We start from the raw sequence: 24,946 nt of genomic DNA, 5'->3' as shown, positions 1-24,946 counted from the left end.
CAATGATGCGATATGATCCTCTCGACATGGAGCTAGAAGTTCGCGTGCAGGCAGCTCTATTCATGGTTGCATGTGATATACTGGCGGCGAGGAAGGTTTCTGGGTTTACCGGTCCAGGTTCGTTCTACGGTTGTCACAAGTGCAACATCAAGTGGCCATCCTAAATAGCAAATCAGCGACTGCACGACTACTCCAACTTTCAGCTACTATGGGAACCAAGAAACCAACAGTAGAACCGGATAGATACCGGACGCTGGAAAGCAGCAACGACGCAAAAGGGAAGACAAGAGCTGGAAAACAACAATAGAACAAGATGGTCCGAGTTGCACCACCTCCCATATTTCGATCTAGTTACCTCCACTATCATTGACCCCATGCACAATCTGTTTTCTGGTACGGCTTCACGAATGGCAAAAGCTTGGGTTGAGCAAGGACTTTTGACAAAAGAGCATTTGGTGGATATGGAGACGGAACTGAAAAAGGTCGTACTGCCACTGGGATATACTGTTGGATCTGGCTGTATTTCTACCCAATTCGCTGGTATGACATTGGATGAATGGCGAACATGGACAGTTGCGCTTTCCCCCGTTCTGCTCAAGTCCAAGCTACTTGGGGAACATTATGATAATTGGCTCAAGTTTGTCGAAGCTGCGCATATCCTTTGCCAACCCTCAATCAAGATTCCCAATGTCGACATTGCTAAAATCCGCTTGCTGCAGTTTTGCAAAAAGTGCGTCGAACTGTACGGTCTGGAGTTTATCACGCCGAACATGTACCTCCATAGCCATATTCGCAATACTGTCCTCGATTTCGGTCCTTGCTATGGATATTGGCTCTTCAGTTTCGAACGGTATAATGGTATCGTCAAGAACCAGAATACCAATCGCAAGGATCATTTTGAAGTGACGTATATGAGGCAGTTCTTGATGGATGTGTATAGCAACGATCTTGTGCATCACTATCGGCGACAATATTGCAATGAGCCCATGGTTGCATCAATTACCAGTCTTCTTGTACCGCCGCAAAGGAACGTTTCGGCCCAAATGACTACGTTTGATGTGCAATCGTTCTTGGACGCTTCTGATTTAGAGCATAATCGTCGTGGGCAAGGGCTGTTGGTGCATGGATCGGAGCTGCTGCCTCCATCAAGCTACCCTTTACAAACAGGCAAGGATATACACATGGACCTCCGTCATTACTGCTGATTGGTCGAGTATTATCAAAGTACAGTATCTATGGTGGCCATTATTTCCCGCTTGGTCAAGAAGGAGACAATCTTGTGTACGACGTGATCTACAAGCTCCCAAAGATCGAGCTCATAGGCCAGCAGTTCATCTCGGAGATGACTCGTCACACGCGCGTGAGCACATACATCCATGTTGTTTTTGCTGGCAGCGAGCCCCAGCCTGGTTGCATCCTATACTTTTTCAAGCATAAGCTTTTAATCGACCAGCAAGATGTGGAACACGTCTTCGCTTTTGTCGAGTTTTTAAGAAGAATGAGACAGATTTTGAGTCGTTCTGGTTGAGAAATCTGCTGGTTTACTACCTAGAAATCCTTTCGTACGGCAAGGATTGCATCGTCCCCATACACAGGCTCCATTCCAGTGTCACAGTCTGCCCACTTCCATTCGATTGTAGCTGCACTCTTGTATATTTGCCTTGCAAAACAAAAATTGCTTACACCTAATCGATATATAGAAATATAACATCATCAGCATCTGTCCTATCCACATCTTATTACATATTTTTTAAATCTCTTTTGAAAATAAATACCAGGCTTGAAGAAGTATACATATTAGCAAGTCTTCTTCTATATAAGAAAAAATGTGAATAAGGGTTAGATCTGTAGATAAAAGGGAAACAACATACTAGTGGTCAAAACTTTCAGATACAAGAGTAAATACGTACTGAACTGATTACGTCGTTTTTTCTTCTTCATATATTTGTGCGGTGTTGTTACTAAGAAAGTTCATCAGAGAACGTTCATTAGTATCAGTGTTTTCTGCAATATACAGGTTGATTACTGGAGGCAATGCTGCAACGAATTCATTTGGCCAAGGTTAAAGAACGCGTGTGTGCAGAGTTGCTGTCCTTCCATTTCTACTCAATTGCTGTCTGGTTTACCTAATTTGATCAATTGATTTTATTTTTTTTTCATTTGAATTAACTTGTTGTACTAGATTCGTCGAGCATTCTATTAGTTTTAAAAGTAAAATCTGGTGAGATTACTGTCGTGCACTTGGAAAAAAAAATATAAAAACTGTGGAAGCAGACACAACGTAAAACAAGATGCTTATAACGAAACAATTGAAAATCTTACCAGGAGCACTTTTTTTAAACGTTCGTTATGACAACAGTGATGCTCTATTCTTATAAAGCTGCTTTTTATGAGAGAATTATCATTTAAAAATATATATAGAAAAGAAAACGCTCCCACCACCGTAGGGGTCGCAATTGGATGGGTCGGGTCGGGTCAAGGGTCTGACCCGTTGACCCGTGAGTCAAGAAAACGCTGATCCGACCCGACCTGTTCAACCCAACGGGTCAAAACTCAGGTTGATGGGTCAAGACTGATTTCAATGTAGTGATGAAGAAAGTATCAATCAACCTGAACTTGAGCGCTGGAAGTGCAAAACTCTATATATATATAGCTCTCTAAGATGATGGCACGCAAATTCCTAGTAGTGCTAGCAACATCTACATTTTGAGTGATTATTCTTAAAGGTAAAGGGTTTTGTGCCATCACAAAAGAAATCGCTTGGGCTCATATGATTTAAAGAAAGCATAATATTTAAAGTGTGGTTGAAAATCGACTTCCCTATATGCCCCTAATCCTTTTCCCTTTTCTTTTCACTTCTCTCTTCTTCCTTCGATTTTCTTTTCTCAATTCCTTTTCTGTCTTTTGTCAAATCGCGTCTCTTACTGCCACCCTCTATTGTATTTTCTCATTGCACTATTGCTACTTCTTTACTCCTATCATATATATTGCTTATAGCTTACTTATCCTATACTGTTGAATATAGAGTATAATCCCATAATAAAAAGAATTAAGTATGTTTGATGCTATAGTTAATAGTTCTATAGCAGACATATTGACAACTAATGATGCTTCCCAACAAAAAGATTGACTACTTAAATACAAGTACCTCATACATATTATATGTATACACGGGTCACAACGGGTCAACGGGCCGGGTCAAGGGCTGGACAGGTCGATCCGTGGGTCAGAAAAGCATCAACCTGACCCGTTGACCTGTCCTTAACCCATGGGTTGGTTTTGACCCACGGGTCAGATTGCGACCCCTAGACAAACGACGACTAGTAGCAGCTACTATATACCATCCAACCATTCAACAATAAATCATATATCCACTTCCTTGACACTATCCTTTAATTATCTCAGCATACTAGGAGAGGAAGAAGGAGACGACTCAACAGCATCAATATCATGAATAGCTATACGCCCAATAAAAAAATACCTTATCCTCTTGCTATTATCAATCAATTATCTCGACATACTAAGAGAACAGGAAGTTGAAGGCTCATTCAGAATGTCATAACCAACATCCATTTCATCAATATCCATATTATCTGATGCTTCAGACAGGAAAGGCTGTTCGCCTTCAAAAGTGGCTATGATAGATAGTGCTTACTATATTCACGAATCAACTGGTTACTACAATAATATCAACACTTAAAAATTAATATACCATTGTGCGATATTCTTTCTCTAGCCAAATTTACAGCACGCTGGGTATGCTGCTCTCATTGTATACGATAACCTCGCGAAAACCGAGAATGCTGATTCTGGTACATTCCACACAAAAGCATTCGACTCTTTCTGGATTATAATCCAAGATGGGAATGCAATTTGGACGAAGAACAACAAATTAAGATGATTCCTTTTTTTATTTTTTTTCTTCTTTAAAAGTCACCCCCGCAGTTGTCCCTTAATGGCTTCTGAAGTGGTCAGTTTTCATTTCTTTGCTCCTGTTACTACTGGACAAGAAATCCTTATATACTGTGTTATATATTATGTTTATACATCCACCGCATTATTGCGTTGTGCTCGTAGATAAACGTCATTTTAAAAAATATATATAATGCAGATATATATACGGCATACAATATTATACAAGCTTTTCTTCAACCTGAAGAGCGGTAAGATGTGTCATTCTGCATAGAATCGGGGACAGAGTTGCTGCTGTAAGCCCTGTTTATAGGGGATGTTTATATAGGGTAAGATGAAATTGTGAAAAAAAGGTGCGGATGTGACCCCCCCATCATCTATTTCCTAAAAGCAAAGTAACCAAAAACCATAGCATTGCTCTTAACACACTCATGCATTAGCGCGCTTTTCATTTACCAGTATGGTATAGCCTTGAATGCAGATCAGGCAAATAGTGCATATCTACTGAATTTAGTCTATGCAACCTCGTTAGTTTTTTACTTAATACCCCAATAGCTTGCTACCACATGTGAAGCTGTTTTCCAACCACTTGACATTTGGTTTTTCGCGCGGTGCTCTCCTCTACCTTTTTTGTGTTGCTCATGACCATTAAAAATTATTAATGCTGCGATTTTTTTTCAAAGGGCGCAGTCTTCAGTAGGGATCCATATCAGAACCGTAGAACCGGAACCAGACCGAAACCGAAACCGAACTGGTTTTGTATGCGTAGAACCGAAGAACCGAGAGGCAGAAGATTGCACTTGGCGATTTTGGTAGTTAGTATAAAGTAGGCTATAATGGAAGTTACAAACAATGCTACTCCTTATTAAAGACTAAGAAGTAGTGTATTTGCAAGCCATACTTTATTCAAAAACTTAACAAAACCTGCAAAAGCAGAAGGGAGGGAAAAATAGTAAAGAAGAGAAGAACAAAAAAACACTTCTTTTGATGGCAGCTTGCTTTCTCTGCCCATAAAATGCATCATTACTTAATCCTCTATTTTGCTACCCACAATGCATTTTCTCCATGACATACTACTTTACTAGATTCAGCATGGCTTACTCTTATGATATCTTCAGGCAAACCAATATATCTTTTTTATTCCTCTTATCAAGTATCATTATTGCATAACAGGGTTAACAGGGCAGAGCTTAACCCGAACTGTTTCTTCTGTTTCCATGTTGATTTTTCCTTCCTGTTCGTCATCCAATATGGCCAAATTGTCAACCTGTGTTTCCAGAGCAATCAACAAATACGCAACCATATTGAAGACGCCAAGCCATTTGTTTCGTTCTTCGTGATGAGTTGGGATTGTTGCTGTCAAAGCTTGCCTGTGGACGAATTTTCCTTAGTCATTCATCTGCATCTCAAATAAAGCAATTGTCGCTCTGATCGTTTGAATACTGTATACCCTCGTTTGTGAAAACGTTTGCAAACTTGAGTTCAAATGGGTATTAGCAATCCCCTTGACCATGGTGAGCATGTTATGAACCTGTTTGACGCTATCATCAATCGTCTTCAGTAATTTTTCCTTGTGTTGTCCCACGGAGCCTTCCATAACTAATCGCTCCATGGGAGGGTAACCGTTAGTGTTATGCTTTTAGTGAAATAATAAATAGGTAAAAAACTATAGGGAATACACTTTTAAGGAGATTATAATAAATAATAAAATTAATTTTTTTAGTAAGTTTCTCAACCATTAGGGTTAATCTCAACAATTATGTTTAATTCAACACTTATGGTGGTGGAACAGTAGTGAGCATTTCCCTCCTCTAAGCAAGGAACACCTGGACGCAGCTTAGAGTATTAATTCATAATAATAAATTATGTGGTAAACTACTAATTTATTTATTATTCATTATACTGTCAAGCGTTCAAATAAAAATCTAACTTTATTGATTTTTAAATGAACTGGGCGTCGTCGTACCTCCTAGCCTGTTTTACTTTAATTATAAAAAGAAATAACTCTTTTAAAGGTTTAAAAAGGTTATGCAAAACCTAAACCTTTTAAAGAATTAAAAAAAAAGTAAAAAAAAAAAGTTAAAAGTTTCAAAAATAAAAAAATTATAATCTAATTTTTTATTTTTTCATATATATCTTTAAACAATGATATATCCTTAAATGATAAAACCTTCTAAGGTTTTACAGTTAAGGATTAATCCCCTTAGCTTGACAGTATAATAAAATATCATAATATTATTATTTATAACAATATTATAGATATTGTTTATACTTCATGCTGGTCCAATCATATCTAAGACCATTGGCAAACCATGGTGTTCCTATTTGACAATATTCCGGATCTACGTCTACCAGTGCGTGGTGCCTCACTTCACACTCGCACCAGTCAAACATAAGCAAGCCAGTCTGATCGGCAAATGTCTGAAATACCAGAACAATTTGACACACCCACTATGTTCTTTCGTAATCTTTTCCTATATGCGTCATTGCAGCTGAAGTTGTTCCCAATGTTGTCTTAGTACAGTTGTGCACAAAGCTGGTCAACGAAAAACAAATCATTTTCCACAGCTTATGTTCTTGATTGCTCAATTCTGCAGGGGGCGTTTGTTGCCATAGCCATTTTGGTAAAGCTTGCGACTCTTGATCCAATGCGCTCAAGAGAAACCGATGCACATATTGAAACTTTTTGAGATTCTCCAATAGAGATTCCGGTAAACTTTCACGTTGAATGTCTACAACTGGTTTAAGTTCGTTGACCATGTGTTCGGGAATCTTGGGAGTGTTGGGTACATTAAGATAATTCTTTGATGAAAACGTACTAATTCGTTTGTTTGTCAACAAACTCACAGTCGATGAAAACAGTTGTTTTCTAGAAGAGTTGGTGTTGTTTGCTACTGATGAATCCGCTACTGAATTTGATCCATCATTTGCCTATGCTGCCGATGATTCCAGAGGCAAGTGGTTTGTGTCTATATGTTGAAGATAGTTACCATTTTCACCAAAATGGTCGAGACAGGACAGACATGCAAAGCGCTGCTTCATGTTTTCATGTGTTGAAAGCCCTGTGAATTTGACGAAAGTGTATTCTCTTGTATCGAAACGTCTTTCTCTGCGAGGTATTGCTGGTAAATGCAGTTGGTGCACTTGAAGTAAATGGCGACGTAAGTTTGGTGCATCTTTTACTCTTATAGAGCAAACATGACAGCAGTATATCAATTCAACGAGTAGCCGTTTTGATGGCTCTGTGTGGGACGAGGAGGCCGAAAGCGAAGTTGCCATAGCAATTGTCTAAACTGATTTTGTTGTGAAAGAAACAGTAAAGAGAAAATCGCGTCATGCAGCTTTTACAGTGGACTTTTTATTCAAAGTTATTTCTGACTAGCCAACACAGCCGCACCCGTATTATCTGCTTCTCACGCTTCATGGCTCTTTCCATTCTCAAATCAAGTTTGTGCATTCTGTCTGAGATTGCACATCCTGGGCCCATAACAGAATTATCTTACCCATTGACACTTTGCCTTTTATGCGACACTATATATGCGTAGAGACACAGTAGCTGTGTGTACTACTGGTTGTAGTTTGATTCCTCCAATGTTACCATAACGTATTGTACTAGTAATACTACCTTACTCTAGTACTATAAGCTCTACTTTTTTTTGTGAAAACTGTGCTTTAATGCAATGACCCATATTGTATATTAAATGTTTACATTCTGTTTCTCTTATTCATTTTGAAATCGCTGTTCAATGTATAATAATAAGCTATTCTTTTTTACTGCAGTAATCAAGTATACTGCAATATTTGAACACACATACATCAGCTTTCATTCAAAGATACTGGATTTTGCCTTTTTTATATACATAACGGGTTCGATTCTTCGGTTCTACGGTTCTCATTGGTTCTAGTCAGTTAGGTTCTTGCTTTGGACGGTTCGGTTCGGTTCCCTTTAAGAACCGAACCAAACCGAACCGAAACGTGTGGATCCCTAGTTTTCAGCAGAGCATCATCGTTGTGTTGAGTGAATGATGTGTCGTTATATTTAACAGATGGAGCATAATTATTGATGAAAGCATCATTGTTACGCTCAGTCGGTACTGTATAATGAATTTGGAAGAAGTATGTAGCAGAGAAGCAGGAAGCGAAGGCTAAGTTGAACCCCGTGCATCCTGAAGAGAATAATCCTACTGAAAGTAAGAAGGGGGGCCACTCCTCACAAGAAGGAGAAGAGGCTGTAAAATTTTTATTTTATTTTAGGAGATAAAAATCGGGGGACCAACCTAGCCTCAAATCTTATACTATTCTTATACCAGTCTTATACCAATATCGCTCTTATACTAGTCTTATACTACTCTTATACCAATGGTATAAGATATACTTATACCATCTTATACACCACTTCTCCCACCGTGGCTTGTCCAAAATAAATGAGGCCTCAAGGCACCACACACATCGTGTCACTCGACCAAAGCTTGAGTAGCTCAGTTGGGAGAGCGTTAGACTGAAGATCTAAAGGTCATGTGTTCAATCCACATCTCGAGCAGTACCATTTGTTTTTTTAATATGATTGTTGCACGATATGTGTTGAAGTCTTTTTGGCAGATCAATACTGTAGCCAATAGAAAGAGAGATAACAGAAGGATAAGAAAAGAATAAAAGATGACTTGGAAGATAATATTTATTGATTGATGACGAAGGGGATATTTATATGATTTCTATTGTTACTAGATGTGCTATAATGGCTACATGTTGTGATGAGAGACTAATATGTGTTCATGCAATAGACAACTACGTGTCTTGATAATCGTGTGTTAACAAGAAGCGACTATGTGTTTAAATGATGGAGAGGTATCACAAAAGGAAAAAGGAAAGACCAGCCAAATCTAGCTACAACATAGCCATAGTGTCGTATAGGATTTTTCCTTATGATTGGTGGTGCTTTTTTTCTCATGATGGCAGGGTTCTTTTCTTACTATGGCGTTCGGGGTTCTATTGATTGGCAGTATGTTTTTTGTAATTGGCAGAAGCTAAAAATTACAATGGCGGCCTGCTTTTTGTGATTGGTATAAGGTGAAAATTACAATGACGGTGTAATAAGATTTATGTGTCATACTAGGATAAAAGATGATTGGGGTCTAACTGGTAAGCCTTTATAACTATTTTGTTTTATAATATTATAAATTTCTTATAGTCAAAGTAATCCTTTTTAGCCGAAATAATATTTTTTATTAATTTTACTTTTTTTTTAAAAATTGAGTTTTTATTTATTATATTGAGTAGTGCTCAAAATATATATATAATTATTATTATCAAACTTTGACATTATTCTAAGGTTATTAGATTTCCCGGATTGCTCTACTAGAGTTAAAAGATCGAACAAAACAATGAATACTACTAATTTTCAAGAACAATTACAATCAGAAGTTTATAAGTTAGTAGAAAACAAATGGATGTTTTTAAATACAGAATGGCTATATATACAAAATAAATTTAATTACAGAACAGAAATTAAAAAAACTAAAAATAATAAAATTGATATTATAAAAGATATTCTTTTAAAACAGTTGGGTTACATTCCTGTATTTTACTTTTTAAATATTTTATATGGAAATAGAGAATATCCTGGTCCTTATAAAGAAATTGAAAAGGGTTTAATTTTATTATACTATATTGTATCAGGTAAATCTGGAAATGATATATATGAATTTATACCATATTCTACTTTTTATGATATATATAAACGTTTTTGGATTACTAATTATAATAATATTAATAAAGTTGTAAAAAAAGATTTAGATGAACTATTTTCAAATATTAAAATTCGTATTTTAGCAGCAAAAGTTAATAATCCACAAGGATTTAAAAATGTTACATTATTTCTTGATGGACATGATTCAAAAATTAAATATTATAATCCATCTGAATCATCCAAAACATTATATTCATATAAATTAAAAGGAAAAGGAATTAGAACATAAATTAAGTCAGATATGAATAATATGATCATATATGTATCAGATAGTGAAAAATGTGCTATAGGAAATGATGGTACAATGTTTTTGAATATGAAGCTCTATAAAAATAAGATATCAGAAGCAGATTGTATTAGTTTTGATGGAGGATATGATTTATTTTTTGAAAAATTTATTGATCATACTGATAATTATAATAGTAGTAATACATTTAATAATAGAAATTTTATGTATCCTATACGAAAAGAGCAAAATATATATAGAACTGTAACAGAATTAGATTATAATAAAAAAATTGGGTCATTTAGATCAGGAATAGAAAATCATTTTTCAGTTTTAGCATCTAAATTTGATCGTTTTAATAATAATAGAGCAGTAATTCAAATATCTGATAAAAATATTATAATTTACAATTAAGAGTATGTTGTATATTAAAAAATATATAGAAAATGGTAAATGATTATCAGATAGAAGTTCAACCACATCATATATTATGGTATAATGATGGTTTTGAATTTCCAACTAAAGAAACAAAATTAAATTATATTTTTAAGAATAAACAGTTAATTAATACTGAATATAATGAAATGTTAGATATACAAGAAAAAATTTTAAATATCAATATAGAAGATACAAATATGACATATGAAGAAGATGAAGTTATAAATAGAGAAGAAACAATAACCAAAAAAAGAAAGAAAATTAAGACAAAGAAAAAGCAAATGAAGAAAATATATATGAAGTAGAAAAAATAATAGATTATGTGATAGATGAGAGAGGAAAGTTTGTATTTTATGTTAAATGGTTAGGTTATAATGATGAAGATAATACATGGATTAAAGAAAGTAATCTTAATACAAAAACTATTATAACTGATTATAAAAATTTGAGTAATTTATAAATATAAAAAAAAGAAATCAAAAAGGTAATAATGGATCCTAATAACTTTGCTTACAATATAGATTATGATTTTCATTTTCATAAACTTAATACTTATTGAAATTTTAAAATATATTGGTAGAAATTTATTAGGAAGATATATTGAAAATAAAAATAATAAGATTGAAAATTTTAAATGATATTATATATATAGAAGAAATTGGTATGAGAAATCATTGTGATTTCTATTATATTAATGTTAATATTGCTCTACCAACTTATTATATAAAATTAACTGATAATTTAATAAAATTTAATAATGAAAATCAAATATTTAAAATTCCTGATATAATTGCTTTTTCAAAAATTATTCAAACTATTTTATATATAAATTAGGACTATAAAGATTATGCATATTATATCTTTTTTAGAAATAACTGAATATATTGTACTAATAAAGCTCTATTTATTTATAGAGATGAAATAGTCAATAATTTATATTAATTAATAATTATTTATTACTTGGCAATAATTTTTTTATCAAAATAATGTCATTTTAGTCAACTGCTATAGTGACTATTTCCTTATTTAATAATATTAATAATATATTTATTTGATTAATAGAAATTATAGATTAAAAAAAATTATAATGGTTCAAATTAGCCGCCATTGTTGGTTTTTTACTTTGCAATTTGAAAATTTATTTTAAAAAAAAACATATAAATATGAAAAAAACATGGATAACTAAGATAAAACTACAGCATTTTCTCTCCATCGATACAACGAGGCAGAAACGAAAGTGAATGTCTTATCCAACCTTGGCAATCTTGCGCAGAGACTTGATTAGCAGAGTCAACAATTCGTGGCAGCAACGTATCATCCGTTGTCAACAAATTGTGTTTGACACCGGCTTTCAGCTTCGACCAAAATTCTTCGATCGGGTTGAGGAAAGGGGAATATGGAGGAAGGTACAGGATATCAAATCCTTGCTTCGCCACTGCATCCCTCACTTCTGCTGTCTTGTGGATAGTGGCATTATCCATTACCAAAGTTCTTCCTCCCATGTTATTTTCCTTCAATACTTCCATGAGCACCTCCAAAAACCTGATATAGTGCTCTGCCCGCATACTGATCTTGCCCACAACCTTTTCCTCGCCATCACAGAGTTTGCGTTTTTTCGAGCCAACATCTGCCTGTGGTCTTCTAAGGCTGAGGTTGACAACGCCTTCACCAGTTATCGCTCCCAAGATCGTCATATTCACACCACGGGACCTCGAAATCAAAGCCCTAGCTGGAGCACCTCGACGCGAACGACCCAAATTATGCTTAATGTGCATATTAAAACCAGCTTCGTCAATAAAGATACACTTGTAGTAGTCCATGCCACTGGCTTCGAACGCATGCGCCCAATTCATGCACATAGTTTCGATACCAGACATAGACAACATATATAGTTTGTTTCCTGGATTATTTTCTATATCAGCATCATGAAAGTAACTATTCAGATTTGATTTTACAGTATCATGTATCCATAGCAACTCTGGATATATCTCTGTAGCCTTTCGCATATTAAGCTGTTTTGTAATTAATTGATACCCAAGTAATTGTTGATGCATTTTTCTAGTCTTAATTTCATAATTCGGATCTATATTGTATGTAATATAATTCATTCCTTTTATACAATAACTGATGGATTTTGCAGGATTACCACCAGGTTTTATATTTAGTGTCACACCATCTATAGTAAAGAATTTACGTGCTGTCTTTGTGTCAAATCGTTCATCCATTTGTATCTATATATGTACATGTTTCTCACTTGTTTCAGGGGTACCTTCATTACATGCAATTGCCTTTTCAATTCGATAACCAATATGTTCATGTTTTATAAACCATTCTAATACCTGTTCTTTAGTTAGGTGGAAATTCTTACAGATATATGTGAATAGTCCTTTAGTATTCTGGAACCGGAGTTCTTTCCCACCTTGTGAGGTACCCGTACTGGAAATGTTGCCATCTAACATTGTATCGGAAAATTGACGATTTGAGGATTTGAGGAATCTCACATATGCCCTAATTCTACTAATAATCTTTGATCAGCTTCGGTCCTTTGTTTTTTTGTCAATTTTTGTATTTTTTTAAGTCTTTTTCTAGTTCATCCTTTAGGTGGTCAACGATAATGTTAACATCATTAATATGTTGGTGATGTTCAGTAAGATGTGTAGCTCTTTCAATCAGGAGCATTAAGGTTATTCCTAAAATAGGAACGAATTCAGCCATTATAGTAAGAAATGTTAGTAAGTTAATCTGATCTATGTTGTATTGATTGTTGTGAAAGTGCTGTTAATATAAAAGATATATAGCAGATAAATTACGCTTGGTATTTTGAGGTGTTATTTTATATAATAAAAAAAATTCAATTTTTATTTTTTTGAAATTCTTAAAAGTATGCATGCCAAGACTATCATGCATAAATTAATTGAATAAAATTAATTTTAGCTATCCCAATTTTTCTTAGCTATATAACCAACTAGTACTAATAGACTAAAGCATAATCACTATAACCTTAGCCGGTCTCCTTGTCGCCACCATGTTTCTGCCTCACCACATAGTAAAGTTACCACGTATCCGATCCATTCATGTTCGCCTAACTTGGCCATCATCAGATATTGCTCCACCGCCGAGACCTAGTTCAATGCAGCATCTAAGCTGCAGTCACTATAGTACATATCTGGTTCATGTATACGCACACGAAATATTGGAGCCAAGTTGTCTTTTTCAAACAACTTCTGGATTGCTTGTAGAAGTAGGGCTTGTTGTTCAGCGTTCATCTTTGGTACAGGTAGTTCTGGGGTAAGTTCTTGTCTTATAGTAAATTCTTCTTTGGTGTCCAACAGTGGGTCTTGACTTGTACAAAATTTTTGAAAACTTGGGGTGTCTTTATAATACTTCTTTGCTGGTTGTTCCTTATTGTCCATAAAACCGTTCTTCTACTACCAATTGTCGAGTCCTTTTAGTGGATAGGTACCGTAGCCAATAGAAAGAGAGATCACAAAAGAGTAAGAGTAGAATAAAAGATAACTTGAAAAGATAATGTTTATTGCTTGATGATGAAGGGGATATTTATATGTTTTCTATTGTTACTAGGGAGGGTAACCCCTAGTATTATGCTTTTAGTGAAATTATAAATATGTAAAAAACTATAAGTAATATAACTTTAAAGTGTTTACAATAAGTGATGAAATTAATTTTTTTAATTAAAAAAATAATTTCTCAAACACTATAAGATTCTTAACCAATAGGGTTAATCTTAACCCTTAGGTTTGAAAAAAAACACTCTAAGTAGTGCAACAGTAGTGAGCAAGTCCCTCCTCTAAGCAAGGAACACCTGGACGCAGCTTAGCTTGACAGAATAATAAAATATCATAATATTGTTATTTATAACAACAATTATAGATATTGTTTATTCTCCTAGATCTGCTATGATGGCTACGTGTTGTGATGAGAGACTAATATGTGTTCAAGCAATGGACAACTACGCGTCTTGAATATCATGTGTTAACGAGAAGTGACTACGTGTTTAAATGATGGTCAGGTATCACAAAAGGAAAAAGGAAAGACCAGCCAAATCAGGCTACAACAATAGTATTATACCAGTAGAAATGGAGAAGCTGAGCATCGATCTCAGTACCTCTCGCATGCTAAGCGAGCGCTCTACCATTTGAGCTACATCCCCAGTGTGCCCTAATGACACGCAGTGTGTAACACCTCTCGGATTTATCTATTTCCGACGAATGAATTCTGGCTTTGGCTAATCATGGGCGATTTCGGTGGCGGATCTTTCTACCGGCGATGGCCATCTGATCCACAGGTTCCCCCAACTTCCCACAATTCTTCTTGCCCCCCATCTGGGGATTATCATACTTCTTTTTCCCTTTCTGTTAGTTCCCTTTATTCTTCTTACAGGATTTTTCCTAATGATTGGCGGGGCTTTTTTTCCCATTATGGCGGGGCTTTTTTTTCACTTTGTCGTTGGGGGTATTTGTGATTAGCGGTGTGATTTTCGTGAATGGCAGGAGGAAAAAAATACAATAGCAGCCGAGTTACAGGTTGATGGCAGAATAATAAATTCATAATGGCGGCCGTAATTTCAGGTTGATGGCAGAATAGTAAATCCATAATGGCGGTTGGGTAATTATGGTAATCGTTTTGCCTTCTTTTTCTCAGCATGACAGTTAATGATTTTCGACAACTCCATATTTTATTAAAAAAAACATATATATATATATGAAAAAAAAAGTAAAAGGAAAAAATATAGAAGGGCAGTAAAAAAACATATAAAATATGAAAAAAAACTACAGCATCTTCTCTCCTTCTATACACCTAGGCACAAACGTAAGGGAGTGGCGAATCCATCCTTGGCAATCTTGGGCGGTGACTTCATGGGCGGAGTTGATGATGCGCGGCAGCAAGGTGTCGTCTGTGGTCAGTAAATGGTGTTTGACACCTGCCTTGAGCTTTGACCAAAATTCCTCAATTGGATTGAGGAATGGGCTATAGGGCGGGAGAAAGAGGATCTCGAATCCTTGCTTGGCAATGGCATCCCGAACTTCATCAGTCTTGTGGATAGCGGCATTATCCAATACCAAGGTCCTTCCACCCATACCATTTTCGGTGAGCACCTTCATCATCACTTCCAAAAATTCGATAAAATGCTCCACCCGAGTGCCGATTTTGCCCATCACCTTTCTTCACCGTCACGCGTCTTGCGTTTCTTGGAAGCGACAACCGCTTGAGGTCTCCGGAGACTCAAGTTGATTACACCCTCACCAGTGATGGCACCCAAGATCGTAATATTGACCCCACGCGACTTAGAAACCAAGGCCTTGGCGGGCTCACCTCGTCTCGATCGACCAAAGTTACGCTTGATGTGCATGTTGAAGCCAGCCTCATCAATAAAGACGCATTTGTGGTAATTAATGCCACTGGCTTCAAATGCGTGTGCCCAGTTGATCCGGGAAGCGATCGTTTCATCGGAGTTGCGGTACTCAGAGATCCGTTCCAACTTCTTCATAGTAAGCCCGCATTTGCTAACAAGGTGCTTCTGGAGGCCACTTTGAGTGATGCTGATGCCGAATCGATCAACAAGCGATTGCTGTGCTTCTTTGAGGGTCGCATCTGACTTGGTATCGTAATACGCCTGGAGAAATGCTGTGTGTTCGGGTGTCAAGGTTGGTGGAGGACCGGGAGATTTGCCCATTGTACTTGGGAGATATGGCTCACCGTCGACAAATCGTTTCCAGTATCGCTGTACGGTTCGTTCAGGGATCAACAAGTCGCGCCCAGCCTCTGCAGCGTTTGAAGTGACATTTTGGATTCTATCGATCAATTGGATAATTTCTGGATCTCGATACACTCGATGAGCTCCTATAGGAATTAAGAGTTTTGGATTAGATATCAGAAGCAACTAGAGGTTTAATGTTATTAAGTAAGGTTTAGTAATAGTAAGTAGCATACTTTTTGGGATGACAGGCTCTTTTGGAGGGTTTTTGCGAGGTCTTCCCCTTCCCTTTTTCACTGATTCCGTTTGGTTTTCTGCAGCTTCAGTACCAGGCGAAGTGGACGTTGGAGGATCGATTACCTTGGATGTAGAAATTTCCTGTGAATTACCAACCATTAATTAATAAAATATATAGAATACATATCATGTTCTACAGAATTATTGACCAATATATTTTGTAAGTACCTGCGATGTAGTTTTTATCTTGGTCATCGAGACAAGGGAGTGTACACCACCAGTATGGCCACTAAATTCATCGGATACGATTTGGTACACGTCGTCTACTTCTATCTCCTCTTCATGCATATCAACGTCAGTATTGTATAGTAGCGTTAAATTTTTGATGGATAACATGGTGATAGTTGATGTAAAAAATCGAGTGATAATAATACTGTATGGACAAGTACAATAAATAAAATGATTCATACTTTTCAATTCTGTGAATTTGTTATTGAACAGAACTTGTAAGGTAACACCAAATGGGACAAAAAACAGTAGTTTCTTTAAATCCATTAGATCAACTCGCAATAATGTCACCCATGTTAAACCCACTAAGCAAGATACAGTTTGTAGCTAATTATAAAAAGTATCCCACCATTGTTACATAAAGCAAGTATTTGTTTAGAGACAACCAGCAGAGAAAAAAATATTTATTAATAAAAAAAAACTACGGATGTTGTAAAGCTGCCTCCAGAATACCATCATTAACCTTCGTCAAGAAGTGGTTACTCTTGGGAGCACGGGGCCGTTTGGGTGGTGGTGGCATGTGGGGGCGGTAGATGCAGATGAGTCTTGATGCCGTTCCCTTCGGCATCTTCACCTTGGCGCCGGCTTGCTCGATTGTAAGCCTATCCCAAAAATAGGCGCGCAGCACCACTACGACCTCGTCTTGGTTGTACCCGCGGCGGGGTGCTCGTTGCCGTCTTCGTGGTGTGATGGCGATGATGGGGCAGAGGAGGCAGAGGAGGCAGAGGAGGATGGAGACCGCGATGCTGATGATGATGATGATGATGGTGATGTTGTAGTGTCTTCTTCAAAGTCACCAAAAGGAAGAGCCTTGCTCAATTCCTGAGTATTGTATACATCGAGACTGCCTTGCATGTCCACGTCTAATTCAAACTGCATGAGGTCGAGGGAGGAGTCGTTTGTAGAAATGATATCGGACATGATTAATAGTAAATTTAGAATGAGTTATTACAAGCAATGGATTTGAATCATCGGTTTATATACTTTTTTGTTCCGTACCTACAGATATATATAATTAAGCAATCCACAATGGTATCTACAACAGATGACAACATTCCATTATAACGCATAGACTTGAAGTTTCAACATAGAGTATATATGAATGCTACACCAGATGGGACAAAAAAATCACAGCAAAGCATAATTACATGTATGTGTGAAGATCTAGTAAGAAGTATAATGCAGTGTTGCACGAACTGGGACGGCATAAAGTAATAGCGGAGGGTGATTCCATTCCATCTTATGTGGTTCCATTCCATTGTTTGAATAAGAAAATAAAATATAACAGCAAAGCATAGTAGCGTGTATACGTGAGGATCTACCAAGAAGTATAATGAAGCGTTGCACGAAGTGGGACAAAAAACCGACAGCAAAGTATAATTATGTGTATGTGTGAGGATCTAGTAAGAAGTATAATGGAGTGTTGCACGAACTGGGACGGCATAAAGTAATAGCGGAGGGTGATTGCATTCTATTTCGTGCAACGCTTTATACTTCTTACTAGATCCTCGCTGTGGTTTTTTTTTGTCCCATTTCGTGCAACGCTTCATTATACTTCTTGCTAGATCTTCATATGGATACAAGCTATTAAACTTTGCTGTGATTTTTTTTGTCCCATTTCGTGCAACACTTCGTTATATTTTATTTTCATATACAGATAATGGAATGAAATCACCTTCCGTACTTTATGCCGCCCCATTTCGTGCAACATTTCATTATGCTTCTTGCTAGATCTTCATGTGGATACTCTACCCTATTCTTCTACAGTACTGTAGGTTTGCAAGGATCATATCTTACTTATAGTTTATTTATTTCCTACCTGAAAATTTCTGATTATAAACTTTCTTTTTACTCTATCTGTCTGAATTCTCACTACGTAGTCCTTTCCAGCATGGCAAGCATTGTCCTTTCTCATAAAGAAATACGTGAAGCTGTCAATGTCAGTGAGGGAGAAGACCCTTACATTGGTATGTTTATATAATCGAAGATTATATCCTTTGGCCACTATTCTAATGCTTTAATAGAGGAATTTATAAGAACCTTAGATGCAATGCGGCTGGAAGAAGATTACGAACCAGTCGACGAGCTCCCCTGTGTTAAGACAGTTCAAGATCTAGTGCAACTGGTGGAACAGCTCCAAGAAGAAATCACAACACTGACAACTGTCAAAAAACGAACATATACTAAATGGAACAAGGATGATGAAGAAATCAAGAAAGCAATTAAAGATTGTGCCCTTGAAAGACGCGACTACGGTAGAACCAAAGTTCCAGCAGCTACAATGCATCGCTGGGTTATGCAATTTATCGATACTGAGGAAGGTCAAGCAGTTTTGCGAGAGCATCATTTGAAAACCAAATAAATGCATTTCTTTTGTCAAAAAATAATTTTTTTTCTTCATACAGTAGTCTGTCTCTTTATTTTTGTGAATCATCACAAATACTGGATAAGATAACCTTACAAACATCTATTACTGGATCTTTTCTGGTGGTGTCACAAACCAGCAATATAGTTTAACGGCATATGCGTAAGAAAACTAAGCCGTTTGTAACTATTTTGTATCCCGAAAGCATGTGGTTACATAAGAGAAAACCATAAACTATTTAAACCAAAGACAAGTCTATTTTCCGAATGTATAAATCACTCTATCTTTTTCGTAACAATGAACAACAACAACAACAACATCTCCTTTACAAAATTTCTGGAATTTGAATTGTGGGATAAATCCATGTTGGAACCATTCGATCCGAGTAAGTTCAACTAAACATTACTATCAAAAAACAGCGCGTTACTCATCTATTTCCATTATATATAGCTACACCTACGGATATTCTTCCGGAAGAAGACCTGGGCAACCTGGTTTACCTTGTAGTTGACAAAATGGAAACCAGTACGTCCCAAACACATTTTACCATTATTCAAAAGATGCGTGCAACTTGTTAATTTTTAGTTTACTGATGTAACAAAAACATATCTTCTGTCTAGGTCAACTGGTCCATAATCAAGGTAGCCAGGAAGACCAGGTCAGCAACAACAATTATGGGGTTAACAGAACCTTTCATACTGACTCCAAACAAGCATACTTGATCCACCTCTACTTTAATATGGGGTGGTCAATACGAAAGGCAGCGGAGGAAGCAAAGATCCCAAAATCAACAGCACAAAGATACATAAAAAATAAAAAAAATAAAAAAAATAAATAAATAAGCTTTCTTGGAAAAAATTACTTTGACTGGTTTGAGTCATAGATAAATGGTGGTGGTATGAGTGAGTAGGACTATAGGAATATTCAGGGACAAAATGGTTGTAGATAGCAATAATGATCAATTAAAAATATGATATAACATCTAGTCTTACTATTTTTATATATTCCTGTAACCATAGATTTATATTGTGGTATGAGTGTGGGTGTGGGTGTGAGTGACATGTGAGATTGAGCTTGGGTTACATTTTAAAAACATATAAAGCAGCATACCTGCAATGGTAAGAATTGTTTCACTCATTCTCAAGATGTCGCTTAATCTCTGGCGTTACTTCATTACGTCGTATCACATCGTCACAGCTCTGCAAATAAAAGGTATTACATCTATTCTTATTAATCTTATTTATTCTTCTTTTGTTTATACTTCTATTATAGAGCGCCATCAAACAGATCTCGAATATCGCGTATACTTCGACAAAGAACTATATTTCCTACTAGATGAAATAGATGGAGAGGAGCTGCTGAATGTAATCTGGCGACGACCAGTCAAGCTGCCAGTGAAGACCAAAGAACCGTTCACTGAGTTTTGGCCGAATGGAATGAAGTCCGCTGGACATTGCTTCTAATGCAGGATCGGCTTTTGTGGATTGAAGAAATTTTCGCAAGATTGAAGTTTCTCTTGTGATGTGAAGTACCTCTTGTATTGTAAATAAAACCTTTTACATACACATGATCATTATTTTTCGTTTTGCGATATCTTTTTTTGCGATTCTTTTATGGTTCTCAGAGCATCTATGTTGCTATATAAGGGTGATGTGCTAATCATCTAGTAGAAACTTGCCACTCCTATTATCATGTCTCATACATCTTCCCATGTTTGTGATGTATTTAATGAGATGAACTGCTTTAGTATCTAATGTCATTTTATAAAAATGATGCCGCTAATGATATAATTCAAACCGCCATTATGAATTTACTATTCTGCCATTAACCTGAAATTACGGCCGCCATTATGAATTTATTATTCTGCCATCAACCTGTAATTCGGCCGCTATTGTATTTTTTTCCTCCTGCCATTCACGAAAATCACACCACCAATCACAAACACCCCCAACGACAAAGTGAAAAAAAAGCCCCGCCATGATGGGAAAAAAAGCCCCGCTAATCATTAGGAAAAATCCTGTATTTTCCTTAGCTCTTTTTCTGTAAATAATTCTGTCATTTCCTCTCGCGTCATTTTATGTTCCTTCAACTCTAAATCATGCTAGCCATAGGCGCCGAATATTATTTCTTCTTTATGCTTCTTTTAATGGGACCTGTCCCTTATATTTCTTTCCATCCTCATTTTCCGTATTATACTCTCTTACATACTCAGAGAAACATGTCATCATATTTAGATAATTAATAATACTTGCTATATTTAATCTTTTTAAATATATTATAAAGTTCAAATTTTAAATTATCTTGGAATATAATATAATTTTAAGAATCCAAAAAAAGCATTAAAGGTTAAATTAAAAATAAATATAAAAAAATTTGAAAAAATTTTCTAAACTTTAAATATAGATAGATTTTTAAAAAATTTAAATTTTATATAAGGTGAACCGTTTCTCTCATGCTACCTGCCCTGTGCAGTTTATACTATTCTCCATTGTCCTTTTCCCTTGTTACCCTCACCTTGTTACCATGACCCTGTAATTTCATAGCCCCTCTTATTTTCTGTTGTACTCCCTCTCTTATGTTTACATCCATCGTATAGACATTGCTATATCTATTTCCCTATTTTTCCATCTTCTACTCCGTCCAAACTACCTAATAGAGATCATTGTCCTCTGTGCCTAGCGTCGTTCTCAGCCAAGTGCGCCTAGTTGACAAGGTGTATAAAAGGGGATTAACCCTATGATAAAATAAAGAGGAAGCATTTTCAGATATATATTCGTGGATTGACAATTGACACCGGAAGTGGAACTTGCCGTTATAGTAATCGTGTTTCTGTATAATTGTATTTCGCGTTCATCGTATCCCTGACTCCTTTTATTTTCTGAATTCTGTTTATTTGTATTCTACTGCATATCAACCCTATTCTTCTGAACCCTTATTATCTTTTCCCTTTTTTTATATACTACCTTTTATCCTTTTCCAAACACCACATGTGTCACTGATACTATATGTGTAAGGTTTTGATGCCTCATTTATGTAATCACAGCACTGCAGTTAAAACCCGATTTCAGAGTGCTTTCAGAGTGCTTTCAGTGAGAATTTTCTTTCAGAGCGCTTTCAGTGCGCTTTCAGAGCCATGATGCAGCAAATGGATAAAATTAGCTCCCCTACTTGAATCCTTCTCCCCCAAAACCATCTGGGATGACCTCTTTTTTACACCACCTGGACTGCTGTACTTCTTCCCACTCTAAGACTTTTACCGCCACTATGCTTGTCTCCACTACTTTGCTTTCTTCTCCTTTATTATTTTAGTTTTTTTTGCCAATTACTAAATCAAATTCTTCAACATTTTTATTTATTTGACCATCTACAAGTTTCTTAATTCGCCATCGCATTAGATTCCTTCAAAATGCTTTTTGAATCTAAAGCGATTTCTATAATTCAAAACTTGTTTTTTATTTTATTCTTTATTACAACTACAGCAGCGAAGCCAAAAAGGAAAAAGACCTAACCTAAGGTATTTTGCTTTTAAGAGTAGATTACTTTTATTTTACATAGTAAATATGTAAGAGCACAGCTATTGTCTATTTGAATAGGGGTAACAACAACGCCAGAATGGAGCCTCCCCAAAGGAACGACACATTGCTATATATATGGTTCGATTTCTAAATAGTAGACGTCTATGCCTAGCATCCTAAACAACTCAACGACTTGCTTATTTGGTTGTAGATACTCAACAAAAGCAAAAACGAACTGGCAGAAATTACCGTCGGTGGGATTGTGCAGGTTGTGGACAAAGAAATATAAAATGCACCTAGGATGAACGATCGCTTCAGTATGAAACTGAGTACTTGGGCAAACGACTCGGACATAGGTGCTGGTGTTGATGTGGCGAGACATTTCGGAAATGAATGTTTGGCCTAGGAGATCGACTTTTGTAAATTTGTAGAGGTGATCGCTGACCTGATTACCACTAGTGCTGGCGAGTGACACAAAATTCATGTCTGGAAACATCGATTAGTAATACTCGACAAGACAGTGGTAGTGGTGCGTATTCATGTACACTTTTTTGCCTGTCTTAAGGGGAAGACATGATGGTGGCAGCAGCTCCCAACAAACTACGCGTACTCCCGCGGCATAGTCGAAATCCGATTGATCCAAGAACAGCTGACAATCGTAATGCTCTTACATGGCTTCTGATTGTAGCAGCAACAGCTCAGCAATCTGTCTGGCAATCGTGCTGTTGCCGCACCACTCGACCACGACTCGTCGGACTATATCATCAGCGAAAACGACACTCAAGAACTTCTTCATGTACGTAAGCTCGAAATGGTCGTTTTGGTTAGTGTGCTGGTTCTTGATGATCTTGTTGAACCGCTCAAAGCTGAATACCCACACGTTATAGCAGCTGCCAAAATTGAGTACCATGTCACAAAGGTGAACATGCAAGTGCATATTTGGCTTGACTTGATCTCTAGAGTACAATCTTGAAAAGTTGCAGCCAAATTTGAGCAGCAGTTGGTAGGCTTCCTCGTTTTCGGCAATGGTGATGGATGGCTTACAGAGGAGACATGCTGCCGTGATAAAGAGCAACCAGTGTGTCATCTTTTCTCCAAGCAATCTTCCCTTCAACAACGACGGCGAGAGTGCAACAGTCCACGACCTCCATTCATCTGACGTCATTCCAGTAAATCCAGTCGTAATACAGCCGCGAGCGATGCTGTATGATGGGGGCACCACCATCGTTTCAAGGCAGCTCTCCATATCGGTCAAATGCTCCTTGGTCAAGGTTCCGTCATCTTTCCATATGGTGGCCATGCGCTCGGCTGTCCCACAGAACATGTTGTGCATACAGTTGACTATTGTCTGCGAAATAGGATCAAAGTATAGAAGACGATGCAACTCAGACCGGTGTGTTCCATTTGACTTCTCCAACTGTGTCCTTTCGGTAGCCGTTTTTGCTGCCTTCCAAGCTTTTGCGTCTACTAAGTTCTTTGCCTTTGTCCGTAATCTCCAAGGAAAGTCAAAGTTAGAGTAATTGCACAGCCTTGGATTCTCTGCTTGCAATGGCCAGGAAATGTCGCAATAGTTACATCCGTAGAATGAGTTTGGACCTGTAAAGCCAGAAACCTTTCTTGAAGCCAGTATGTCCGATGCTACGAACAATAGAGCTGCTCGCACTTTGACCAAGGAGCCATCATCAATAACCATATCTTTGCCATGATATAAATGTAACAGATCGTCGACCATTGGACGCAAGAAATTATTGATTTGCTCTATCAATATAAAAAAATGAAAGGAAATCAGAACCACACATGCGAGACTCCAGTATCAACGAGCAACAAGATAAGCAACAGTATAATCAAATTGGTACCTTTAGAACTTTCATAAAGTCCCAGTGCTATTCCGACTAATATAACATTTGATGACTTGAATTTTTCAGATCGTAGCAGGTTATTGATTGTCATATACAGTGTACCGACAGAATACGAAGTCTGCTTATCGAATGACTGGAACCAGTCGACATTGAGCATCAACATAAGTGAGTGTTGATTTCCTACACATCCAACGAATGATACAGGGTTTTCTGCTGTGGATTCTGGCGCCATCATCGACCACCATTTGCGACCAGCGTATTTATCATCCAAAGAATTTGGTCGTGGGGTTTGCTTCCTCCAGTGCTCGAGTTTTTCGCTGAATCCTGGTCTATGCATCATAATTACAAGGCTTGCTGACACAGGCTGATACGCATACACTTTGGGAGGTACAAGGTTTCTGTTTCTCAAATGAAACAAGTTCATACCACATGGGGCTCGGTATGCTGTCATTGGATGGTATAGGAACTTCTGGAACGAGCATTTCAAGTCGGTAGGTATATGTTCAAAGGGATAGAGGCAGTGGCAGCTGGGACATATAACGATCACTTGACCGCAATCTAAGAGCTCGTTAAGACCAGATAAGCGGCGTACAGTAGCCATTGACCATGGGATACTGATTGGAATGTAGAGACCGGCAAAAACG

General features: G+C 36.9%; 1 protein-coding gene and 2 non-coding genes across 3 annotated transcripts; 1 reads left to right on the top strand and 2 right to left on the bottom strand.

Moving 5' to 3' along the window:
- Positions 1-5,014: 5,014 nt before the first annotated feature.
- On the bottom strand, positions 5,015-7,128 carry BDB00DRAFT_810229 (uncharacterized protein). The gene is made up of 5 exons (XM_053122536.1): positions 6,758-7,128; positions 6,586-6,703; positions 6,213-6,363; positions 5,356-5,511; positions 5,015-5,298 (listed from the first exon to the last, which is right to left on the bottom strand). Exons 2-5 carry the CDS (start codon positions 6,670-6,672, stop codon positions 5,072-5,074), a joined length of 621 nt encoding a protein of 206 aa, XP_052982340.1. The 5' UTR covers positions 6,673-6,703; positions 6,758-7,128; the 3' UTR covers positions 5,015-5,071.
- A 1,251-nt stretch (positions 7,129-8,379) lies between these two features.
- On the top strand, positions 8,380-8,452 carry BDB00DRAFT_t30. Its single transcript has one exon. It is a non-coding gene; the product is annotated as a tRNA-Phe (tRNA).
- Positions 8,453-14,420: 5,968 nt separating this feature from the next.
- BDB00DRAFT_t24 lies at positions 14,421-14,493 on the bottom strand. Its single transcript has one exon. It is a non-coding gene; the product is annotated as a tRNA-Ala (tRNA).
- Positions 14,494-24,946: the final 10,453 nt, after the last annotated feature.

Source organism: Zychaea mexicana (assembly GCF_025766255.1).
Source record: "Zychaea mexicana strain RSA 1403 chromosome Unknown BDB00scaffold_16, whole genome shotgun sequence".
Classification (NCBI taxonomy): Eukaryota; Fungi; Mucoromycota; class Mucoromycetes; order Mucorales; family Lichtheimiaceae; genus Zychaea; species Zychaea mexicana.
Note: the sequence above shows the minus strand (reverse complement) of the source record. Positions and strands in the feature narration are given on the sequence as shown.

Excerpts from the sequence above, each read along its gene's own strand:
- BDB00DRAFT_810229 (XM_053122536.1), bottom strand. The coding sequence starts at position 6,672 with ATGGTCAACGAACTTAAACCAGTTGTAGACATTCAACGTGAAAGTTTA. Across the intron at positions 6,364-6,585 it reads ATCTCAAAAAGTTTCAATAT|TGGGTGTGTCAAATTGTTCT; the intron begins GTGCATCGGTTT and ends GAAAGAACATAG. Across the intron at positions 5,299-5,355 it reads TTCACAAACGAGGGTATACA|GAAAATTCGTCCACAGGCAA; the intron begins GTATTCAAACGA and ends TGAATGACTAAG.